The 26,709-nt window shown below is 41.1% G+C and overlaps 1 protein-coding gene and 1 pseudogene across 5 annotated transcripts; both read right to left on the minus strand.

The window, feature by feature from the left end:
• Positions 1–332: 332 nt before the first annotated feature.
• Positions 333–4,512, minus strand: LOC127672329 (leukocyte immunoglobulin-like receptor subfamily B member 4A; annotated as a pseudogene).
• A 16,996-nt stretch (positions 4,513–21,508) lies between these two features.
• On the minus strand, positions 21,509–25,844 carry LOC127672328 (leukocyte immunoglobulin-like receptor subfamily B member 4A). 5 transcript variants are annotated; one of them, XM_052167421.1, is made up of 9 exons: positions 25,712–25,844; positions 25,535–25,570; positions 25,048–25,332; positions 24,602–24,904; positions 23,567–23,602; positions 23,152–23,211; positions 22,557–22,711; positions 22,173–22,238; positions 21,509–21,908 (listed from the first exon to the last, which is right to left on the minus strand). In XM_052167421.1, exons 1-9 carry the CDS (start codon positions 25,827–25,829, stop codon positions 21,831–21,833), a joined length of 1,137 nt encoding a protein of 378 aa, XP_052023381.1. In that variant the 5' UTR covers positions 25,830–25,844; the 3' UTR covers positions 21,509–21,830. The 5 variants fall into 5 exon arrangements, with proteins under 5 accessions (XP_052023381.1, XP_052023380.1, XP_052023383.1 ...); XM_052167420.1 differs by having other exon boundaries at positions 23,567–23,605; XM_052167423.1 differs by lacking the exon at positions 23,152–23,211.
• Between the last annotated feature and the right edge of the window lie 865 nt (positions 25,845–26,709).

The following is a 26,709-nucleotide window of genomic DNA, read 5'->3' on the forward strand; positions in this document are numbered from 1 at the left end:
TGTCTGGATTTTTCAAAACAACTTTTCCTGTTGTACCTGATTCATTACATCTCCAAATGTCTCATTTCCCTCCCACTTAACTTTAAACACAGAAAGACAAGGCACAGCACCCAGATCCACAGAATTTGTCCAATGCTCTAGAACAGCTTGCAGAAGCAGGAAGCCAGGGACCTCCTCGGGCTAAGTTCTGAGGAACACACACAGCTCTGGCTTGACAACATGACTTCTGCCATGTCATACAGACTCCACCAGAGCTGGTATGGCATTTATCGAGAAGGGTTTGGCTTTATTTAAAAGACATGAGGACTTTTGTTGCCTCTGAAAAGGTAAGAAGCACGTTCCCACAATTCTGACAAGCTTCTGATGACACCTGAGGGAGTAATGATGGCTCCCATCTGTCAAACCGAGTCCACTGGGAACAAATGCCTTCACAGAAAATCCCTCATTCTCATTTGTGGGTTGTGGGGTGTGGGCCTTCTTCCCAGGATGGCAGCCTGCTGGTCTCAGCTGTGGTTCTCTTCCTGTGTCCGGCTGCACAGCTGGGCGTAGATCACAGCCTCGGTCTCTTTGGATCTTGTGTCCTGGAGTGGGATGTGGTTGGAAGAAGATGTGTGTTTAGTGTTAGTAACTCATGGGGTGTGGCTCAGTTGTAAGCATGTTTCTGGTGTGGGCGTGTCTCAGGAATGGATGTGGCTTGGGGTGGCCGTGCCTTTGATGTCATATCCTGGATGGGACAGGGTTGGAAGAAGGTGTGTGTCTAGTGTTAGTGACTTATGGAGCGTGGCCGGCTGTGTGTGTGTGTTGGGATAAACCTGAGGGAAAAATTTTGGAAAGAATGTAACCCTACCATCCGAAGCCTGGAGGGTTTCACGTGGGCGTACACGATCCCCTGCATGTCCTCATCTGGTGGGGTCTGCAGCAAGGAGACAATGAGGTGAATGAAGGGGATGAAGGACTGAAGTGTGCGAGTCAGGGGGATGACCAGGACTGAAGCATGTGAGGGAGGGGGATGATCAGGAATGAAGCATGTGAGGCAGGGGAATGACCAGGAGTGAAGCCTGTGAGGAAGGAGAATGACCAGGAGTGATGCTACTCCTGACTCCATCTGGCATCTCATTCAGCCAGAGAGTTCCTTTAGGATTTTAATCACACCATACATTTTCAAGGCTACCCCAGAACGTGGGAGAGTCTGGAAGCTTCCGCCTCATGTTCACCACTTTTTATTCTCACCCTGATTCCATTTCCCTTGGCTCCAGCCGCGTCCTCAGCCTTCTTTTTGTACCAACGCCGGTGTCAGATGAGGATGAGACAGAGCAGGAGGAAGAAAAGCAGGAAGGGGAACAATGCTAGGACTCCAGTTAAAACCTTCCAGTGTGTTTCCAGTCCTTAGGCAGAAGTGACGTCAGGCATGAGAGAAGGATATTCCTTACCCGAGCACCTATGATGTGCCCAGCCAATGTGTGACCCCCAATATCACAATCATTCCACCTGGAATTGTAGGTTTTCCCCAGTCAGCTGTAGGTGAGAATATTAAGGCTCACGGAGACAAGTTCAATAGGCCCAAGTAATTTAGAATGAATGTCAGAAGCATAAAAAATATGTAAAAAAATAAAATGATAATGATGATGATAATAATAATACATAAAAATAAGTCAAACTCAGTGTTTGATTTCTAGCCTTCTCACGACACTTTGAGCATGAAAGCAGGTGATGGTCTAGCCTCGGCTCTGAGTCCACTCAGTGTCTCATGTCACCTTCCTTGTCTCAAAGGGGGCGGTGACCATTTCAGTACTTGGATTCCATGGAAGGGACTCCTTCCTCACCTGGGATGTCACACCCACGGGAAGCACAGGGAGTAACTGAAGGTGTGAGCACAGACGATCCTGTACAGGAGCAGAAATTATGTAAGGGACTCAGAGAATGTGGTTTTTCCCCATTGCTGAATATCTAAGCAACATTTTTATCTTCCATTATCATTTAGTAATATTTGTCTAAGGAGCTGGAGTTTAGGAAGAAACTTTATCAGAAATTTCAGGAACCCAAGCGCTCAGAACTTCTTGTAAAGTGGGTTCTGAAATTTAGGTATACAGAGATATTGTTCCTGAGCTGTGTAAGGAACACATCATCTCATTTGGAAATAAGTCCAGATATCTCATTTTATCAAATGCAGAGGTGGATTCGCCAATTCATAGTGATCTCAATTCTTGTTATACTCACTGCCAGTTGGGTCTCACTTACCATCTTCAGTGGGCGTAGGGGACGGGTCCTTGGTTTCTGCCAGAGGTTGAAGGAGAGATGAACATTAGAGTTCACAACATTTTACTATGTCCTGTTTCTTTCTATCTCAATCTGGACACTAATTACAAAAAGATATCCCCCTGTTGCAGACAAGAATTTTTTTTTTTCACTCTGGATTATTGGATCTTTCTGAAGATCACAGCTAGGCCATTCAATCCTATACAAATCCTTATCATTGGATATATGGGGGGGGATGGAAACCGTGAGGGACTCAGAACTGCCTCAACAAATCTGTGCAAAGCAGGTACGAAAAGCCTCTGGTGTGCATCCAAAACCATTACATGATTTTAAGAAATAAAAACAAGTAAATGTACAGTATCTATCTTCCACTGAAGATGATTCTCATTAGATTTTGTTAATTTGATACGAGCTAGAGAAATCTGGAAAGAGGCAGCTGCAATAGAGGAAAATGTATCTGTGTCTGGGGAAAGGTTTTCCTGATTGATAGATTTATGAGAGCTCAGACCACCTTGATTTATTCTAATCCTAACTCGTTAAACCTTGATGGTGTAAGAAAGCCATTCTGCAATTCATTGAAAGTAAACTTGTGAGCACTGCTCCTTCAAGAACTCTACCTCAATTCTTGCTTGCACATCTACATCTAATTACCTTCATGATGCTCCACACAAAATTATGTGGAATAAATCCTTTTCTCACCAAGTTGCTTTATTTAGATCATGGTGTTTTGCAACAAAAAATGGTTTCTAGCTAGTACAGTGACAGAATCTAATCATTTTGTCAATTGTGTGAGCTGGTCAACTGCCAATGCTAAATTACAATGACACAAGGAGGAGGCTTTTGTATCAGCGGATTCTGACTACAACTCCAATATTGAAGGGTGAATGATTTTTAAACTGAACACTGTTTTTAAACTGACAGCTTCCTCCCTCTTATTCTAGGGCAGATATCATATTAGGAAAAGGACACAAGTAGCCCAAAACACTAAGTGATTATGTGAGGGAGGTGCTTACCTGAGACCATGATGTCAAGGGGGTCACTTGATTTTGACCACACCTGTGGTGCATTCCTAAAAAATCCATAGCATCTGAACGTTCCATTGTGGTTGGGAGTAACAGCATCCAGAACAAAAGTAGCCTGGAATGGCGGATAGGCCTGATGCTGTGCATCCAGGGTCCATGAGAGGTGGTGTTTTCCTCCCTGGATCAGAATGAATCTGCCAAATCCCATGTATGAGCTACAGGTAAAGGCTATGGAAACTCCATATGTCACATTATTGCTGGGCCAGACTGACAGGCTGGGCTTTTCATATGCTCCTAGGATAAAAGGGGCAGGATGTGAATTGAACAGAAGTTACTCATATTGTCCCCCAGGATTGGACTCTGAGCGAAGAGCTCCTGGAGAATAGACCTCCTTCTGAGGAAAGGGCCCATGCTGGGATCCCTGAGTGTTCTCTTACCTGTCATCACCAGCTCCATGGCATCACTCTGCTCTGAAAATCCAGCAGTACTCTCATACTAACACTTACAGATGTCTGCATAGTTGAATGTCATGTGTTCAATGTTGAACATGGCCTTATTCCGGGTATCCAGAGGGAATTGAGTGTCCCAAGGATCTACACTTCGCACCTTATACAGATGATAGTCCTTAGCCTCCCAGGAACCCTGACACCAGATAGTCACAGGCGCATGTTGGGCAATCACAGAGCCTGGCTCAGCCCAGATGATGGGCTTTGGGAGGTGTCCTGTGAAGAAATCAAAGGCTGAGTCCCAGAACATCTTTCTTCAGACACCAGGTCTTAGCACAGAAACCTCTCCTGTACCAATATATTAGAGCATTAACTCTTCCCCCATGACCATTGTGAGGAATTGTCTCACAAGAGAGTAAATTAGAGTATTTCTCATCAGAGCAAAGGAACAAACCCTGGGATGGCTGGAGACACTCACCTGCCTGTCCGGCCATCCTGGGCTCCACAATAAGACCTGGAAGAAAACTTTCCCTCAGACCATTTTCCCATAGAAAAACAGAGGGGAATCCCTAGGGTGTCCATGTGAAATTAATCCTGGCTGTTGAGTAGGTTCTAATACAGACATATGTGTTCACTTCCCTTGTTCATATCTCACCAAGGTACAGCAGCACTGTGAGCATGGCCATCATAGTTAGTCCTTGTAATGTGCTGAGGTGTTCTCCTGGGCCTCTCTGACAAATGTTCTGTAACATCAGACTATATACAGATGTCATCTTGGGGCAGGTCCTTCCTGTCATGGGTTTTCAACATCATGGTTATTATGAGAAGAGAAACTTCTATTTTTTTCTCAGTAAAGAAGATTGAGTAATCTTTCAGGTCCCTGTACTTGCTTTAGAAAAAAAATTTCCCTCTTCCTCACAGATTTCCAGCTTGCAACTTCTGCTGGTGCAGATTGCCAGCGAGTCCATTCTCCTGAAGACACCATAGCCTGAAGACATCCCAGGAGTTCCTCTGCACAAAGGCTACTGGGTAACTGACCCAAGAGTCCTATCTCATGAAGATAACAGAGTCCTTCAAGGAGGATATAAATAATTCACCGAAAGAAATACAGGAAAACAAAGGTACACAGGTAGAATCACGTCAACAGGAAACAAATAAATCGCTTAAAGGAATGCAGGAAACACAATCAAAACTCAATGAAACAGGTGAAGGAAATGAATGAAGCTGTCCAAAACCTAAATAGCGAATGTAAAAACAATAAAACAAATACAAATAGAGGCAAACATGGGAATGAAAAACCTAGGAAACAGATCAGGCACTGCAGATGTAAACATCACCAACAAAATATATAAGAGAAAAAAAGGGAGAATCTCAGATATAAAAGATACCATAGAAGAGTGTGACAACATTGTCTATGCAAATTCAAAATGTATAAAACTTCTAACCCAAAATATACAGGAAATTTCCTGAACAGAACACTAATAGCTAATTCTGTTAGTTCAAGAATAAAGAAATAGGACCTGATGAAATTGCCAAGTTCCTGTAAGGCATTCTTAGAATGGGAATCAAAATACCCATGTGAGGAGATTCAGAGACATATTGTTGAACAGAGATTGAGAGAAAGACCATCCAGAGATTGCCCCACCTGGGGATCCACCCCATACACAGTCACCAAACACAGACACTATTGTGGATGCCAAGAAGTGCTTGCTGACAGAAGTCTGATATGTCTGTCTCTTGAGAGGTTCTTCCAAAGCCTGAAAAATACAGAGGCAGATGCTCTCATCCAGCCATTGGACTGAGCACAGGGTCCCCAATGGAGGATCTAGAGAAAGGGACCAAGGAGATGAAGGGGTTTGCAGCCCATATGAAGAAAAACGATATTAACCAACCAATGCCCTCAGAGCTCCAAGGGACTAAACTACCATCCAAGGTGTACACATAGAGGGACCCATGCCTCTAGCTACATATATAGCAGAAGATTGCATTTTAAGAACTCAATGAGAGGAGTGGCCATTGGACCTCTGAAGGGAATAAGCCCCTGAGTGGAAGGAAAGTGGGAGTGGGTGGGTTATTGAGCAGAGAAGAAAGGACAGGATAAGAGGTTTTTGGATGGGAAATGAGGATAGGGGATAACATTTGAAATATAAATATAGCACATATCTAATTCAATAATATTGTAAAAACAAAACCAAAAAAGAAATACAGGAGAACACAGGTAAGCAGGTAAAATTTCTTAGAGAGGAAACTAAAACAGTCAAAAATTTCAAAATGCAAAATGCTCCTAACCCAAATCATCCAGGAAATCCAGGACACAATGAGAAGACCAAATCTAAGGATTGCAGGTATCAAGGAAAGTGAAGACTCTCAAAATGAAGGGCCCATAAATATCTTCAACAAAATAATAGAGGAAAACTTTCCTAACCTAAAGAAAGAGCTGTTCACGAACATTTCAGAAGCACACAGGACTCCAAAAAGACTGCACCAGTCCTCATGTAACATAATAATTAAAACACCAAATGCATTAAAGAACAAATTATTGAAAGCAGTAAGGCAAATGTGCAAGTAATTTATAAACACAGACCTATCAGAATTACACCAGACATCTCATCAGAGATGATGAAAGCTAGAAGATCCTGGGCAGATCTCAAACAGACTCTAAGGGAACACAGATGGAATGTTTGCTGCAGACTACTACATGCATCAAAACTCTCAATCACCATAGATGGAGAAACCAAGGCAGTCTATGAAATTAAAAACATCAAATTTACACAATATATTTCCACAAACCCAGCCCTACAAAGGATAATAGATAAAAATGCAAACACAAGGAAGGAAAGTACACCCTAGAAAGAGCAAGAATTTAGTCTTCTTTCAACACAAAAGCAGATACCCACACAAAGACATTTTCACCTGTAACAACAAAAAATAACAAGCAGTAGCATTCACTATTACCTTAATACCTCTTAACATCAATGGACTCAATTCACTAGTAAAAAACATAGACTAACAGACTGCATATTCAAACAAGGCTCGGTATTTTGCTGAATGCAGGAAAAGCACTTCAGAGACAAAGACACACACTGCCTCAGAGTAAAGTGATGGAAAAAATTCCAAGCAAATGGCCCCAATTAACAAGCTGGATTAGCCATGCTAATATAAAAAAAATCAAATTTGAACCAAAAGTTATCAAAGAGTATAAGAAAGAACCCTTAATACTCATCAAAGGAAAAATCTCCCAAAAAGAAATCTTAATTCTGAACAACTAATCTCCAAAAGCAGGGGAATAAAACTGAACTGTTCTATTGACACACAGAGGGCAATGCCTGAAATAAATGAAACAAGCAAAATTATATACTAAAATACATTTATTCCTATAGCATGACTTCTGGAGAATTCTTTGATTGGTTGATGGAAAATAGGATGACTGCAGAGAAAAACTTTTGTGCAGAGCCTAAACATGCCAAACACTTAGGAACATGGAGAAGATGACAGATATGTGACCTGTGGGCTGAGGATCACACAGGGACTAAAGAATTTCACTCCTCAGGAAGGATACACTTCACGTATGTATTGCTCAATGTGTCACATGTTATGGGCAGTAAAACCTACATAGCATTCAAATGTTTGCATTCATAGATGTAATGTTTTGTCTCTGTGTTGAGAGATATATTAATTACATTTATTTTTTCCTTACACAATGTATGTCTATAATATAGTCAATCTGTATCCCAGAAAATATTAACTTTGTCACTTCATAAAACAAATGAAATGTATAAATGATTTCAAAACTATAAAAATAGATAATGAAGGAACTGAGCAACAGAAGGCCTAGAATAACAGAACATGGGAGAGGTGTTTTGTTGACTACAGTGACTGCATGCCTACCATGTGATCAGTTACTGTGGGTGTGCTCCAGTGGGCAAGTGTAGGCAATGAATCTCATATCCCCTTTTCCCTTATGAATAAAAGGATTAATGAAACATCTAATTGGAGAACTGAAACACGGGTGGGAGGGAATACTGTAAACTGAGACAGGAGGAAATATAGAAAGGATTTCATCTTCAGGCATAGAAGTCAATGGAATGAATGTTCACACTCCATTACTTCCAGAGAGAAATGAACATTGGAACTGAGCAAGAAGCACATTATTTTCACCATGCACAGGATACTGCTCTTGGCCCCCACATGCCTTAAATTTGGGTCTTATGAATGGCTGTAATAATCACATACACCAAAAACTGACATCATAGTGCTCACATGGTTAGACATTTATCTATAATAATTCCAGAACCAAATTGGGAAGGGCCACATATTCTCTGGGAAAATCTGGAAGCCATGAGCATCTTTCCAGTTCTCCCTTCCATCTTACCTTGGAGAGAATCTTCTTATGCAGCTCTTGTTCTCTTTCAGTCATGTTGGTCTAGACTGCCAACCTTACCTATAACAAAGTACTCAGAACTGTTGCAGGGACTCAATGATTTGATTCACCATTTTGCTTGTGCCCCTTTACCTTCTTTCTACAAAAGACACAGATGTTCATTCATGACTACCAACATGCTTGCAGAGATACTCCTCCTAAGGGTGAAGCATTTGCACATCTGTTTTTCTCAATGCCATTGTCCCTTTCTCTCATTTCTAACTCAGGTTCTGAATTTTGTTGATTTTTTGTACTCAGTCTTCGGTTCCACATTCTTTGTCTCTGATCACTTACCATTTAAGGAATAAATGAGCATTCTGCTGTTATAATGTCAGAGAAAGTAGAGCAAGCTATAAATATTTTCTACTTTATAGAAACATGGAGGCAAATGGGAATTGTGAGATGATATTGCACAAATTATTCCAAGATATGATCCAGCATTTGTCTCATGAAGGAAATAGAGAAGGAATATTTAGTGTAAATTATGTGTGTGTTAGTTGTCATGTGGTTACAACTTTGAGAGTAATCATTGACAGACAAGGGGAATTTATTTACTAGATGAGAATGAAACACCTCATGAGGTAGAGATGATATCCTAGAGTATTATGAACACGGGATACCCATAGCTTCGAGCATAGCATGAAAACTGCAGAGTTTTCAAAATTTTTAAAACTAGTTGGCTTCCCTGATTGGATTTACTCAGTAATCAGGTCTCTAATAGATATTTAAGGGTGTACTTGACTTTAGACAGTAAGCCTTCATGTTAGCTTGAGATATGTGTATTTTAATTATGATCCAAACCCAATTAATCACAAAGAACAAGTGCTTGAGAGGGAGATTTACTTTTGGTGAGGATGGATGGATTTGAGAGTAGAAACAATCAGTTACATTTTATAAATTCAGAAATTATATTATCCAAATTTGAATCCCTTGCTTTATAGGTATATTTCACTTTTTTGAAGATAAGAATTATGAAGTATCATAGAGATGTTTAGCAATTTATAGGGCATCTGGAATGAAATCATAAAAATTTGCACTGATATCATTATATTTGAGTGTAAGTATACATTTCACTCTTTACTTAATTTAAGTTTTTTTAATATCATATCAGATTATTTGCACTACATTCTCCTCACACTCTTCTTTGAGTAATGTTTATTTAGCAGTTAAGAAAGCTTCCAGTCTTTCACTCTTCTCCTGGAGGCCTGCTAGGGAACTGTCTTATATAAAATTAACAAGAGACTCACAAGATTGTTCCAGAAGCAAGCTAAAATTTTCTATGAAAATGCATATCTCATATGACACATTAATCACTCAGAAAGTACAAAAATTTACATTGTAACACAATGCTTTAAACCACATGTAACTGATTTTACAAGTCTCCTGAAGCTGTTTCAATGGTTATTACATGATGTTCTGACAATTAGCTACATAGTGCAGTAATTTCTATGGGTTAGGACCACAGGTATAGCTAAACAATGTACTACTTCTCACTTATTAAAAACAAGGTCAGCATGAATTTCTCAGGAAAATGAGTGGCACTAGAAAATATCATCCTGAGTAAGGAATCATGATCTCAAAAACAAATAGATGGTATGCACTCATTGATAAGTGGATATTAAACATTACACAAAGGATGAACATGTTACACTCCATAGTCCCAAGGACACTGTAAAAGAAAGAAGGCATAAATAAGGATGTTTTGGCCTCACATGGAAGGGGGAATGTAATGGTACTGGAAGACTGAAGGACTGAAGGAGGGAGGGAACTAATTGGGAGACAAGGTCAGGAGGGGAGTGGGAGGCTCAGATCAAGATGTGATTTGTTCGGGGGTGATGCCTACATGGCTATGAGGATGAACGACAATCTGCAAATGGCAGAGGTTGGGATGTAGGGAGCAGCTACATGAATAGACAGAGACATGGGATAGGGAGTCACTCAAGAATCAATGTGTGTATCTTTACCTGTGACACACAGCACTGAGGATATAGACCCTGGGGAGGCCACCTACAATGGATAGTCAGGAACGTTGATGGACCAACAGGGAAACCAACGCACCCACAAAAATATCCACTCAAAGCTTATCCTGTCTAAAAGAAATACAGGGAATGGGGATTATGCAGAGATTGGGGGAACAATCAATCAATACTGGCCCAATTTGAGACCCATCCCATGGGCAAGCACCAATCCCTGATGACATTAATGGTACAAACATACGCTTGCATTCAGGAGCATTGGATGATTCTCTTCTAAAAGGCTCCATTCAGCAGCGGACATCCAGAGCCAAAGGCTGCATGGAGATAGAGGTCATTCATGGAAGAATATGATGAAGGCTTGTAGCCCTGCAGGGGATAGAAATTCCACAGAAGAATTAAGAGAATCAACTAAAGTGAACACTGGGTGCTTTCCTAGACTGAAACACCACCAACCAAAGAACATGTGTGAGATTCTCTTCTTCTTTCATAAAACTGAGCCAGTTATATCCTATTGTGATTTTCTCTGAAGTGTCACATGCCCTCCTGAGGTCACCACAGAGCAGGAATTATGTGATAAGGTGAAGTTGGCTAAACACTTAGTATATAAAAGGAAACCAGTTAAATGGAATTGTATACTACATATTGACCAACTTTTCTCATATTTGGAGAGGAGACACCACCATGAGCACACTCCTTTCCACAAGGAAGTTTCTGGCTTGGGGAAGTCTCTTCTCCCCTGTCACCCCTGGCTCCAGTGTGTCATTGTGGCATGACCATTAAGCAGACTTGTAACACTAATAGTGATATTGTCCCGTGTTATGTTTTCTATGCATACAATTCTGAACACGGCCTTGTTACCAGGCTACTTTGGAGTTTGTATATGAAAGAACCCTGGTATTTCTTCTTTTGGTTATAACTTATTTTTGGGGTTTATTATTTGCACATCCCACTCACTGCCACACTCTCAGTCACTTTTTCCCACAATGGGGTATTTCACGCAGATTTGAAGTGCCAGGAATTCCATCTTGATACAGGAGTTATATTTGGATTTTCATAGCATTCTTACATTAAATTTTCACAGAATTCAATGAGAGGATCACAGGACCTAGCACAGCCCACAAGATTGTTTTCTGTGAGATTCCTTCAAGAAAGTTAGTGACTCATCATTCTCCTAACCTCCATTGTTCCATTGTCGCAATTCTGCCCACAACCCCATTTACTAAAATCTGCATGCTGTGTCAATTGGCACAAGAACCTCAGGTCCTCAAACACAGCACACAACATGGTCTCCACTGTGAACTTGTGTCAGATGCAATGATAATCCATAGAGATTTTCAGACTCCCTCCCCTAAAACCAAGAATTTCAAGGGATCACTGACTACTGACTACACCTGAGGATTACTTGTATAGTAGCTCTAGGATCTGAATACATACCCTGGACAGAAGTTATTGGGCAAACTTGTGACCTGGACAGAAACATTCCAGTTTATAGATAGAGTAAGCCAATGGAGTTGTAGATTTTCTGATCACTATTCCTTAAAATGAACCAGTAAAATCTCTGGTGTGAGATACAGGAGATGGTCACACACTCCTAATTTTACAAAAGTGTATTTCAGGGTCAAAAATGTGAGTTTTTCAATGGACACCTAGAAAAGGCCTATATGAGATATGATATTCTCATAGTCAACATTGTCCCACATAGTTAACCTGTGATAAAAGATATGGCAAAGATCAGTAGTTACACGAGAGTAACATCTGGATCTAAAGACTCCAGAGAACACTCTACAGCTGTCCCCCAGGTCCAGGATATCACAGAGCATCACCACCAAACAAAGGTCAAAATGTATCATCAGTATAGCTCTGCATCCCATTGTGCGACAGATTCGATGATTAACTTGGATATTTTTGTGGTCCTTTTGGGTCTGTTTGAACCAGGTTTCTGGGCTTCCCACTCTCTATAGCACATATGTTTGGATGTTGTGTTTGCCCTCACACCAGATAGTCACAGGCCTCCCTGCAGCAATTATGGAACCTGGATGAGCCCAGAATATAGGTTTATGAGTAGTCTCTGGAAAATGTAGATGAACATGAGGTGTGTGTTAGAAAGGTATCTCAAAGAAGGTCACAGTTGAACACACCTGTTCATAGCCTTGATACATTTATTTTTACTGAGATATCCTTCTTCTGTTAAACTTACATCTTTTAAAAAGGGAATATTGAATTTTACTCCTTCTCTATAAAATTCGTTACATATACCTTAAAAAAGAAAGAATACGACACTAAAGCTGATCTACAATGGCAGAAGGACATATAAACTCTCCATGTTTCCCTGCAATATTATGTTACATTATTAAAATATCAGCTCTGATTTCTGCACTGTGTGTCCTGCAGAATCACAAATCCTGTGACATTGGGTTCAGTAGCCTTGGCTCTCAATTACTCAACATACATAGTGTCCTTCCCTGGGATTCTATGTGAGTTCAAATAAAATGCTAGGCCCACGTTACCTGAGATCAAGAAATTGAGGTTGCTACTTGCCTCTGACTACACCTGGGTGATACTCGAGGAATATCCATAGGATATGAACATCCACCTCTGGTTGCAGGTAACAGGACCCACCACTGTGAACATGATCTGGAATACCCCAGTGTATTTATTTTAGGAGGAAACAGTTTAGGGAACTTTTCATATTCTTCCGTCAGAATGAACCTGTCATATACCTCTTGTGTTACACACTGAAGATTCACATTTACCTCTGAGGACGCAACAGAGGTGGGAGAGGCTGACAGTGTGACATTTTGGGATAAACTCCAAAAAGAGAAGGCAAGGTATTTAAGGGGATTCATATGGGAAGCATTGTTCCACTCTTCTCATATTTGACAAAGGGAGTCCATTGTGAATATATCCCTTTGCTCAAGAAGAACTGAGTATGAGAAGCATTTTCTCACCTGTCACCACCAGCACCATGATATCACTTTTCTCTTCTGATGTCATGAAGTGGCATATATACACAAATCTCGATACACTGTGAAATTGAATCAAGGTGGTAGAGTGCATATCTTTATTCTCAGTTTCTAGAATGGTTGTTGGTATCAGATGATGTAGACTTCTTTCTTTATGGATATGGTGTTTTGTGGCATGTAAGAGCACAGAAGATGGCTCATTGGTTCCCCATCGTTAACTCATTGCTTGGCACCACCTTGAGTGTGGGTTTAAATAAAGGCTCTGCAAAAGAAATCAGCAGGTAGGTATGAAGTCATCATCTTCAGATAGTAACTTCCTGACTTAATTTTTCTGTATCCCCAGCAACACGGAAAACCCTGATTCTCACTGAGTAGGTATAAGTGCAACACCTGGGAAGACACTCACCTGCCAGCATAGGGTTTCTGGGGTCCAGTTCAGTTCTGCAACAGATTTGGCCATGTTTGTTTGCACTAAAGTCGGAGTAGGGCCTCTAAGTCCAAATGAGATACAAAGCTGCTGAGACACCCTGATAGGCCAAGGCATGGGTGTAAAGCGAATTTCCTCTCAGGAAATAATTATCTTTCCCAATCTTCACATATCACCAAGTTACATCAGGGTTATAATAATGGTTGACATGCCATCTTCCAGTTGCCACAACTGGGCAAAATTTGTCTTCTTGCCAAATGGACAGACACACAGCATATGTTGTAAATAGTCTGCATTCTTCTTTGTGAGATCTGGATGTTGTACTTTCAGTCACTGGGGAAGTTGAACTGATCTTGTGGGAACCTGGACCATGTTTTCCCTGTTCTATTCTGGGTATGGCGACAGAATATGCAGCTTCTTTCTCCTTTAGTTCCATAATTTTGGTTTTGATTTCTAACACAGAGTCTGTTGAATCTCATGCAGATCTTAAACTGACCATCCTCTGCTGCCTTCTGTTGATATTGAAATTCCAAATCTGACTGTGGTCACTTCATGCAGACAGTTTACACTGTGTGAATCTACATGTTTGCATACGCTCAATCACTTTGGACTTAAAAGTAAAGAAATCTGGGGTCATTCCTATCCAGCATCTTCACCTGAGGGGGATAAGAATCATTTAGACTTTTTCTCAGACAGCTTCTTCTTGGTTTTCCTTTAACCAGATCACACTCATGACCCACTGGCATCCCGACCCTTGAAACGCTCAGGGAATGTTGGACATACAAACTCTTGGTATACGTGAACAATGCCTACTCACCTAAGATGAGACAACAATGACAGAAACAAAAGTAGGTCTCCACACAAATCTAGCTGATGAACCAATGAGTTACATTTGTTCTCATTAGACGTGTGTGGTCAATGATTGTGTGTGTGTGTGTGTGTGTGTGTGTGTGTGTGTTTTGAGACAGAGACTCACTCTGTCATCCTTGATCTCCTGTAACTCACTATGTTGGTCTGACTGGATTCAAATAGAGATCCAACAACAAGCCACTGATTGCCAAGGATTGAGATAAATATATATTCCAATGTGTAAATTATTATTCCCTATTTTTCAATGGTTACATCACTGTATAAAATCTTTGTCCTGCATCTTTTAAATGGCTATAGTTATGCTGGGAGAATAGTTGCATTTGGAACCTCTAAACCATGAAGGAATAATGATGGGAACTATCTTCTGTAGGTAGGTCACACCTCTGTATTCAGAGCTACTGAGACTTCAATATGGCAAGAGTAATAGCATGCCTGAAGAGCCATGTTCCATAAAGGGATGATCAGGTAAATGCTGCTAGGGGGACTCACAACACAGGAGACGTGCTGAGAAACTGATTCTTCAGTTCTCCTTGATAAGCATGGAAGAGACATGGAAAGGAGATTGGAAAGAAAACATGGCTCTGGATTTGGTTTCACCTTGCTGAACAATCTCCTATAGATGCATTGATCTTTTTAACCAACGCACACAATTTTCATAAAAAAGAACTTTTGTTCTTAATGGTTTGTACTCCCTATTTTCTTTTTCTTCAGAATTCTTCTGGGTTTTATAGAGATTGATTCAGGTGTAATGACTTTCATTCTCAAATGTCCATTCCAAATTACATACTTTGGCATCTAAATTATGAGCCGTGGCATCATTCTGATTGTCTAATATTAGCATCATTTCTCACCATAGATGTGGGTTCAGATGTACTTGTGACGTTAAGCTGTACAGGACTGATTAACTTTCAGACTGTTTTATATAATAGTTGGGATACAAGTAGTTTGTATCATGTAAATGATATCACAGAAGAGTCCCTGTCTGTCATCATCATTTGCAAAATTCCAAAGGTTGTCAAAATCTAGAGCAGAACTTTAGAACTGCAAATTAAATTTCACAAAATGCATAAGATTCTGTGTTTAAGCGATGAGACTAACACTGTCCAGTCCCTGGATATGGACATGAAGTATTCCTACTCCACCATGGAGGGTGTGGTAGTGGCAGGACTGCAAAAGAGTCTTAGTATGTGTGTATGTCCAGTGTTCCACTCACAGATGGGTACTTAGATAGCTCTGCTTACTCTCTGATGTTCACTGCAAAACTAAAATTGATCAGTTCCCACTTCTGCAAGCAGACATATTCTCTCATCTAAGTATTGGTTTCAGCTTGAAAGTCACACTTTATCCATCCCTGGAAGGATATCAGTTGTAGCTCACGATGTTAATCCAAGGTGTGATCTCTATCTAACATCAACTAATTACCAACAACTACAACAAAATACCAATCTCAAGCTGTATTTCCCCTTCTATATGTATGAGTTTACCTTCTGATTTTATAATTTAATACCTGATTCTGTGTCAATACAAAAACTCCTGATTAACTTAGGTAATTATTTTGGAAGAGATAAGTACAGCCACAAAGAACATGCTCATTCACTGGTGAAGATGCTGTTTGCTGTGTCACAGAATGTTAGAGTAGCTGAAAGGTACAGAAAGGGAAAAGTTCACTTAATGGAGGTCAATGATCTGGGTACCAACATTGTCCAGTAAGAATGCATCAGGATCTCAGGCAGCTGTATTAGATACTTAGGAAGGTAATACATACATACATACATATATATATATATATATATATATATATATATATATATATATATATATATATATATATATAATATTCTTGCTTTAAGGGTGACCTTAAATTCCACTCCTTTCTACACAGCCACTCAGAAAATTCAGATTTCAGCACATGAATAGTGGGTCAAGTATACGTATAGAAATATTTCTGGGTAGCTGTGAACAATCATCTATCCATTCTAGATATGGAGCTGATGAGAGAGCAACATAAGAATAAGGCCCACACACTGGAAGCATGGAGTTTTATGGCATCGTTTAGAGAACTGGGAATGAGCCTTTTTTTACAGGAACAAAAATCACTCAGTGAGAGCTGACTCACCATATTCAACTGCAGAATAGGTGACAGCAAACAAAAACTGGAAACCTGGTGTACACTGAGAAACCGGTATGTTGTTAAGTGTTTGAAGAGCCTCCTTTCCAGGGAGCACAGCTGCCAGGGGACAGCAATGAGAACACCTTAGCACAAAAGTTTTAGATGTTATTGTCAGAAGTAAGAGTTGGGGAATAAGGCCTACAGAGGACAATATTTTAACTGGATTGATTAGAGAGAAAATAGGACCAAAACAAGACAGAAGGTCCCCGGAGAAAGAGGTTGGGAGAATTATCCACAAGACCTAGTTGAGCCAGTGAAGGAAGTTAGGCCTCTCCCAGCATGGATCATTCACTGCTTGATATTTTGTTTTCTGACTTCCTCATTTCTAGATGAGTCAGCCCCACCCCCTTAAAACTCTGCATCTAAAACTCACCACTTCTGCTTTTTCAACATTTCTCTTCTGGACAAAGTTTCTTACCTGACACTGCAGATTCTACCTCAATGCCCCAGGCACTCGTGCTCCCTGGAGGAATGCCATTAGCCTCCATTTAAGATGGGAGGGTGACATTTAATACTCTTCAACCTGAAGCCAGCCATACACTCCTTGCTCTATCCATTGAAGTAGGATGTTAGTGCCATTTGTTTCAGGATGGCATGGGAGTCCAACTCCGGTGTGAATGGCATCCCCTTCCCTGAACTCCCTCACACAGTCCTTCCCCTTACTCACCCCCTTCTCCATTGATAAAATGGAAGACCCCTGACCCGGGCACATCAACTCTCTGCAGTTTGTGAAGCATATGTCACAAATAGTGCAAGTGCACATGTGTTCCTTTAGCTACAGAGGCTTGGGTAGTCCCCAAACCTCCTCCCTCCAACTATTGTTCTCAAGAAGCAGGAAAAGTAAATGGAGAATCTGATCATACACCAGATGCACAGTAAAGGAAAAGACCTGCAAGTTTTCCTGACATTTATCACTGATGGATTATTGAACTATAGCTATTTATTGTTTCAAATCTCATGGTGTCTTTCTTGGGTCTGCAATGTCATGCTCATCTTGTATTTTCCAAGTGTTTTGCTTTAAGTGGCTGCACCTCAGCCATGTCACTATGCCCAGAATCATATCCATAAGTGATTCTCCAAGAAAGTGTGTACCTTGGTACAGTTTGGAAACTCTTAGGAGTTTATAAAGTCACATTTTTAATGGTTCTAATCCCCACAATAACTAGCAATATCTGACTGACTTTGCTCCTGAGAACATAGTGGGATAGGCTGCATTCCCAATCCTACTGTGTGACCTCATGCAATCCAAGAATCCTCAAGTTGGATACATAGCCTTTGTCTGCCTAGTGTCAGAATAAAATGTTTTTCATCGCCACTATTTGACAGTATACAGAATCCAGGATATTACAATCCACAGTAAGTGTTCTTTGAGGACCACCCTGTGTTGATCTGAAGGTTTAGGTCAGTGTCCATGGAAGTCTACACTACTATGGACATGTCCTACCACAGGACATATTCTTTCTATGTGAAGCTGAAGTTTGGTCATAAGCAAGAAATTTCTCACCTGCAGAGATTATAGAATGAGAACAATGACACCTCAGAGAACCACAAGAACCTTAAGAAGAAGAAAAGCTTCTACTGCTAAGGTACTCTCAAGGAGCCCACCAATTGTGGAATGGTCCTTTCTGCCTTTTATTTTTTTTGGACTGCATATTCTCTAGCCCTTTTTTTTTATCCCGTCTGCCTCTTGCCCATCAGATAACCTTGTGAAATTTTGGACTAAATTTTGTGAAAGAGACTGTTATCCCTCCCAGCATGGCCTTGTCACCCTCATGAGCCTTGAGAAAAAAAATGTATGACAGCTCTGGATTCAGACAGGGATTACAGAGCTGATTGTTAAGGAATAAGTACATAGAATATCCTCCCGTTGAGTCTCTTGGTCTATCTTGGGAATATTTATGCCCTACACAATATTTTTTGTTTTGCCATTACCTTTGACAATCACGACCGGCTGAAGAGCCCTCTTTCTTTTGGAGGGATGTGTATGCCTATTATTTATGGTCGTGGGATAAGAACTCCCATGGCTTATTTTGCCCTTTTCTAGGTCTTCATGGATCCCTGTGGCCTGGATGTGTTGTTACAACAGAATCATCCCTTTATCTGATCAGTTCATCCAAGCTCTTTATCTTTATTTCTATTTTTGTAAACACACACACACACACACACACACACACACACACACACACACATATATATATATATATATATATTATATATATATATATATATAAACATAGTATGGCAGCTCTGGGTTCAGGCACGGTTTGCATATATGTGTATTTGTATGTGTATGTGTATATTTATGTGTATGTGTCTGTAGGATTGATTCTAGGGCAATGTACATGCCATCCAAATATCCTACCAATGTGTTGTAGGTCTAGAACCCCATTCATCATCTACAAAATTACAGGGTAGATTGAATAATGGCACTTACCTTGGAATTTGTCCATCTATATATTGGCTAACATAGAGATTGACTGAAAGAATGATTTCAAGATTGGCAATGTTTAGGTACCTGATAGACTCCACAGTGTGCAATAAGGACCTATCAGTCTGGGAAAGTCTAATATCGAACTATTGTATACCTGCACATGGACCAGTAGAAGAGGCCAGGTTAATCTCTTCATCTAGGAGCATTATCCAAAGCAACCACACATTATGCTGAGGATTTATGCAAAAGTCATAGTCAGGCCCAAGCTCCTTCCAGGTGTTAATACAGAAATTGAGACCTATTCAGTATACTAGTTCCTTGATAGTGTGTCTTAAACTTAGTCTCACAAAGTTTTTAGTGTGTCCTTTCTTTGTCGGGGTCAGCTCTAAAGAAAAAGGTGACTTAAGACAGCAGTTACATTTCTGCCTCCCAGATTCTCTGGATTTTGCTCTTTGAAAAGCCTTGGGATGACAGGAACTGTCTGGGGGTCCATTTGATCACTTCCTCCACATTTTACTCTGTAGCTTATATTCAGTTTCAGGAAGTCAGTGACACTCCATGAATCATAAATCAGTTGTCAAGGAACAGACTTAACCTGGAGTTTAAGTCTGATAGTAGAAAAACAAAATGCTAGAATTGTGGGTGAAAGCTGGTGGCCTATATTCTGCTCAAAAAAGCTTTACCAGCTGCTTTCTTTTTCTTCTATTGTCTTTCTCTCTGATCAGATTTTTTTTTCTGACAATCTCCAGGCAGCTCTCTTTCACTTTATATGCTACCTGTGAGAGTTCTCCAAGCAATTCTCTCTTGCTATTCTGAAAACTTTCTCTTGATACTTTTTCTCTTACAGCTCATAAGCCCAATCTCTTTTTTTACATATAAATCCAATTAATTGCTCCTGCCCTCATTTTGTTTGTAATATAAATCAGCATCCTGTGAACCTAGTCCCTTGCTTTTTAAGAGACAATACTCACATGTTTCACTTTAAGTTTGCAAAATAATTTAGAGATCTGCTCTCCTCTGTCAAGCACAAAGGATAAGCAAACTGTGGTTGCCTTTTCTAGAAATTACTTCTACAAAACCTGGGCCTAACCTTGAACTCTTCCATGCTGATTCTGAACATAGTAGTTTGACTGCCTTTTTAAGAAAAAATACCTAAATCTCTTTATTTCTTTTCTTACTATGATTCCAATAATTTGGCACACTTTTCAGCTGCTTCTGTTACTTTAGTTTCACGAAGCCTCTTATACAATTCACATTGCATACTTATGTTTTCACATAGTTGAGAAATTTTCTATTTTCCAAGTTCTATTTTTAAAGAAATTTCCATAGCCTAAATGGCTGTCCAGAAGGTCCCAGGCTTTACCATTTGCTGAGAAATTAGCCATCCCTTGCCTCTGTACTCCTGCTAGCTTTGATTATCATGGAGTCATTAACATTAACAAGAAGGACATTCCTCAAATATAAAAATATTTGGAATATAAAAATATGTACATTATTATATGAAGAAGATTTACACCCACATCAACTATCAAGACTCGTGGAGGCCCATGCATGTTGGTTCTGTCCCTTTCTGTCTCATTCTGTCTGTAACAAGGGCATGCCAGTCATTCCTCTGTAGCCCTCCTTGTAAATAGTTGTCAGCAAGATGTACTTCCTGAATATACTCTGAGATCTTCCATGACAAAAGGGCCTCTTTAACTGTTTTCCAGGCTTGGACAGACATGCTCTCTTGCCATGGGCAGACCCAGTCCGGTCTCATCCTGTGGGAGAAGCAGGGTCCCGGTACTCAGGTAGGTAGGGAGTGACAGACACAACACACCAAAAAGCAGCTTGAATCTGCTGCAGTTTTTCTTCTGCAAACATCTCAGATATAGACACATGATTTCAGAAATACTTTTCGGCTTCATGCCAGGTTACATGTTTACAAGTTAACTTGAAACTAAAAAGGAAACAGCAGGAAGTGTTTTGGAGGGGAGGGGAAACTTTCTTCACCCAGACAGTGGTTAATCATGCCAGATTTGAGGCTGCTCTGTTTTTAGAATTCTGCCAAGCTGCAGTCTAAGCAAATTTGCATTAGCTTGTAAATTTCATTAATATTTATGGGCAGTCAGGACAGTTAGGAACACTGTGTGAACTCCTGTATGTGGCATTGGAGGGGCTGTTGTCCTGAGCCTCTGTGGAGTTTCCCTATTCACTGGAGTAAGTAATGCTTCCTCTGAGTAAGTAAAGCTTCCTACTGTACATTATAGTTGTTGGAATTCTCAGACTATCTTCCTTAACTTCTGACACACCATCCTGGCCTTTCCCTACCAGCTGTTGAACTTAGATCATTTCACCATCCACTATGTCTGGATTTTTCAAAAACAACTCTTCCTGTTGTAACTGATTCATTACATCTCCAAATGTCTTATTTTCCTCCCACTTAACTCTAAACACAGAAAGACAAGGTGCAGCACCTAAATCCACAGAATTTGTCCAATGCTCTAGAACAGCTTGCAGAAGCAGGATGCCAGGGACCTCCTCAGGCTAAGTTCTGAGGAACACACACAGCTCTGGCTTGACAACATGACTTCTGCCATGTCACACAGACTCCACTGGAGCTGGTGTGGCATTTATTGAGAAGGGTTTGGCTTTATTTAAAAAACGTGTGGACATTTGTTGCCTCTGAAAAGATAATAAACACATTCCCATAATTCTGAGAAGCTTCTGATGACACCTGAGGGAATCATGATGGCTGACATCTGTCAAACCGAGTCCACTGGGAACAAATGCCTTCACAGAAAATCCCTCATTCTCATTTGTGGGTTGTGGGGTGTGGGCCTTCTTCCCAGAATGGCTGCCTGCTGGTCTCAGCTGTGGTTCTCTTCCTGTGTCCGGCTGTACAGCTGGGCGTAGATGACAGCCTGGGTCTCTTTGGATGTTGTGTCCTGGAGTGGGATTGGGTTGGAAGAAGGTGTGTGTTTAGTGTTAGTAACTTATGGGATGTGGCTCAGTTGTGAGCATGTCTCTGGTGTGGACGTGTCTCAGATGTGGATGAGTCTTGGGTTGGTCATGCCTTTGATGTCATATCCTGGAGTAGGACAGGGTTGGAAGGTGTATGTCTAGTGTTAGTGACTTATGGGGCGTGGCAGTGCCGTGGGCGTGTCTTGCGATAAACCTGAGGGAAAAGTTTGGAAAGAATGTAACCCTACCTTCCGAAGCCTGGAGGGTTTCACCTGGGCATACACGATCCCCTGCATGTCCTCATCGGGTAGGGTCTGTGGCAAGAGACAATAAGATGAATGAAGGGAAATAAAAGGACTGAAGTGTGCAAGGCAGGGGGATGACCAGGACTGAAGCATGTAAGGGAGGGGGATGATCAGGAATGAAGCATGTGAGGCAGGGGAATGACCAGGAGTGAAGCCTGTGAGGAAGGAGAATGGCCAGGAGTGATGCTGCTCCCGACTCCATCTGGCATCTCTTTCAGCCAGAGAGTTCCTTTAGGATTTTAATCACACCACACGTTTCCAAGGCTACCCCAGAACGTGGGAGAGTCTGGAAGCTTCCACCTCATGTTCACCACTTTTTATTCTCACCCTGATTCCATTTCCCTCGGCTCCAGCCGCGTCCTCTCCCTTCTTTTTGTACCAACGTTGGTGTCGGATGAGGATGAGACAGAGCAGGAGGAAGAAAAGCAGGAAGAGGAACACTGCCAGGACTCCAGTCAAAACCTTCCAGTGTGTTTCCAGTTCTTAGGCGGAAGTGACGTCAGGCATGAGAGAAGGATCTTCCTTACCCGAGCACCTATGATGTTCCCAGCCAATGCATGACCCACAATATCACAATCACTCAACCTGGAATTGTATGTTTTTCCCAGTGAGCTGTAGGTTAGAATATTAAGGCTCACGGAGACAAGTTCAATATGCCCAAGTCATTTAGAATGAATGTCAAAGCATAAAAAATATGTAAAAAATTAAAATAATAATGATAATGATGATGATAATAATACATAAAAATAAGTCAAACTCAGTGTTTGATTTCTAGCCTTCTCACGACACTTTGAGCATGAAAGCAGGTGATGGTCTAGCCTCGGCTCTGAGTCCACTCAGTGTCTCGTGTCACCTTCCTGGTGGCAAAGGGGGTGGTAGTCATTTCAGTAATGGGATTCCATGGAAGGGACTCCTTCCTCACCTGGGATGTCACACCCACGGGAAGCACAGGAAGTAACTGAAGGTGTGAGCCCAGACGTTCCTGTACAGGAGCAGAAATTATGTAAGGGACTCAGAGAATGTGGTTTTTCCCCATTGCTGAATATCTAAGCAACATTTTTATCTTCCATTATTATTTAGTAAAATTTGTCTAAGGAGCTGGAGCTGAGGAAGAAACTTTATCAGAAATTTCAGGAACCCAAGCGCTCAGAACTTCTTGTAAAGCGGGTTCTGAAATTTAGGTATACAGAGATATTTTTCCTGAGCTGTGTAAGGAACACATCATCTCATTTGGAAATAAGTCCAGATCTCTCACTTTCTCAAATTCAGAGGAGGATTCACAAATTCATAGTGATCTCATTTCTTGTTATACTCACTGCCAGGAGGGCCTCACTTACCATCTTCAGTGGGCGTAGGGGACGGGTCCTTTGTTTCTGCTAGAGGTTGAAGGAGAAATGAACATTAGAGTTCACAACATTTTACTATGTCCTGTTTCTTTCTATCTCAATCTGGACACTAATTACAAAAGGATATGCCCCCTTTGTAGACAAGATTTTTTTTCACTCTGGGTTATTGGATCTTTGTGAAGATCACAGTTCGGCCATTCAATCCTATACAAATCCTTATCATTGGATATATGGGGAGGGCATGGAGACCCTGAGGGACTCAGAACTGACACAATGAATCTGCAAAGCAGGTACGAAAAGCCCCTGGTGTGCAGTCTTTACCATTAGTCTAGGCACATGCTTTTAAGAAATAAAAAAAAAGGAAATGTACAGTATCTGTCTGCCACTGAAGATGATTCTCATTAGAATTTGTTAATTTGATACAAGCTAGAGAAATCTGGAAAGAGGCAGCTGCAATAGAGGAAAATGCATCTGTGTCTGGGGAAAGATTTTCCTGATTGATAGATTTATGAGAGCTCAGACCACCTTGATTTATTCTAATCCTAACTCATTAGACCTTGATGGTGTAAGAAAGCAATTCTGCAATCAATTGAAAGTAAAGTTGTGAGCACTGCTCCTTCAAGATATCTACCTCAATTCTTGCTCACACATCTACATCTAATTACCTTCATGATGCTCCACACAAAATTATATGGAATAAATCCTTTTCTCACCAAGTTGCTTTATTTATATCATGGTGTTTTGCAACAAAACAGGATTCTGACTAGTACAGTGACATCATCTGATCATTTTGTCAGTTGTGTGAGCTGGTCAACTGCCTCTGCTAAATTACAATGACACAAGGAAGAGGCTTTTGTATCAGGGGATTCTGACTACAAATCCAATATTGAAGGGTGAATGACTTTTAAACTGAACAGTATTTTTAACCTGACAGCTTCCTCCCTCTTATTCTAGGGCAGAGATCATCTTAGGAAAAGGACCCAAGTAGCCCCAAACACTAAATGATTATGTGAGGGAGGTGCTTACCTGAGACCATGAGGTCAAGGGGGTCACTTGATTTTGACCACACATGTGGTGCATTCCTAAAAAAGCCATAGCATCTGAATGTTCCATTGTGGTTGGGAGTAACAGCATCCTGAACAAAAGTAGCATGGGATGGCGGATAGGCCTGAAGCTGTGAGTCCAGGGTCCATGAGAGTTGGTGTTTTCCTTCCTGGATCAGAATGAATCTGCCAAATCCTATGCATGAACTACAGGTAAAGGCTATGGAAACTCCAGAAGTCACATTAGTGCTGGGCCAGACTGACAGGCTGGGCTTTTCATGCGCTCCTAGGATACAAGGGGCAGGATGTGAAATGAACAAGAGTTACTACAATTACCTTCTAGGACTGGACTCTGAGGGAAGAGCTCCCGGAGAACAGACCTCCTTCTCAGGAGAAAGCACATACATGGTTCCCAGAGCGTCCACTCACCTGTCACCACCAGCTCCAGGGCATTACTGTGCTCTGAACGTGCAACAGAGGTCCTATAATAACACGTATAGATGCCTGCATAGTCGGTTGTCATTTGTTGAATGTTAAACTTGGCCTTATTCCTGGTTTCCAGAGGGATTTGAGTGTCCCAAGGATATCCATTTTCCTCTTTATACAGATGATACTCCTGGGCCTCCCAGGAACCCTCACACCAGATAATCACAGGTGTATAGAAAGCAATCATGGAGCCTGGCTCAGCCCAGATGATGGGCTTTGGGAGGTGTCCTGTGAAGAAATCAAAGGCTGAGTCCCAGAACATCTTTGTTCAGACACCAGATCATAGCACAGAAACCTCCCCTGGACCGAGACATTAGAGCATAAATGCTTTTTACTGACTACCATTGTGAGGAATTGGCTCACTAGAGGAAAATAGAGTTATTCTCATCAGAGTGAAGAAACAAACCTGGGAAGGTATGGAGACACTCACCTGCCTGTCCTGCCATTCCGTGTTCCACAATAAAACCTGGAAGAAAACTTTCTGTCAGACCTTTTCCACATTTAAAGACAGAGGGGATCCCCTAGGGTGTCCACGTGAAATTAATCCTGGCTGTTGAGTAGGTTCCCTTATACACATAAATGTCACTTCCCCCTGTTCATATCTCACCAAGGTATAACAGCCCTGTGAGCATGACCATCATGGTGAGTCCAAGTAGTGTCCGTAGCTGTTGTCCTGGGCCAGTCTGGCAAATTTTCTGTAACATCAGGCAATATGTGGATGTCATCTTATGGGCAGGTCCTTCCTGTCATGGGTTTTCAACATCACAGCTATTACAGGAGGAGAAACTTCTGTATTTTCCTCAGTACAGAGGATTGGGTCATCACTCAGGACTCTGAAGTGATTTTAGAGAACTTTTTTGTTGTTTAATTTCTCAAAGATTTTCCATCATCATGGTGTTTTCTAAGCCAGAGTGCATTCAAAAGTAAGAGCATTTTGCTTTAAAGTAGAAACAAATATAGATGCAGGTTATGGAAATGTCCTGTGGGTCAAATCCAGGACTGTGTTCTAAGACAAGAGTCATCGATGCTCTTTCAATTGGAGGATGTAATGCCAAGGGGCTTTATAGACTCAGGTCACATGTTTCTGAAGGTTTGTCTCACATCATTGCTGGCTATGCCACAGTGGTCTCCTTCACCGTGCCATATTGTCCTGATCCACTGTAACGAGGGACCAATATTTTACCAAGTCTCTCCTCTCTTTTTTCTTGTTTCTGTGATGCTGATGCCTTTGTCTACATGCTGGCATCATCCAGATGTCATTAATATGTTGAGACCACAAGACTTAGGTCCTCCTCCAAGATTATTAACTTAAGTACTTTCTTGTTCCTGAGTTTTAACTTTAGTTTCTGGGCATGAGAATGTAGGAACCTTTGGATTTATTATTCAGTTTAGTACTGTATTTGTCCACTTTTCCCACCTGAACTATGCTGACTGGCTCTTATCATCCCAGAGAGATATCAACATGTCCTTGGGATGCCTGTGCATTTGGGAAATCCAGCCTCTGAGAATCCCAGGGAAGAACAATGTGCTGTTCCATGAACTTCCCTGGCAGGCCTAAGACTTTGTCTCCCTCCCAATGAGGGTTGTTAGGTTGAGGGAGATCTA

This window comes from Apodemus sylvaticus, chromosome 22 (genome assembly GCF_947179515.1).
Source record: "Apodemus sylvaticus chromosome 22, mApoSyl1.1, whole genome shotgun sequence".
Taxonomy (NCBI): domain Eukaryota; kingdom Metazoa; phylum Chordata; class Mammalia; order Rodentia; family Muridae; genus Apodemus; species Apodemus sylvaticus.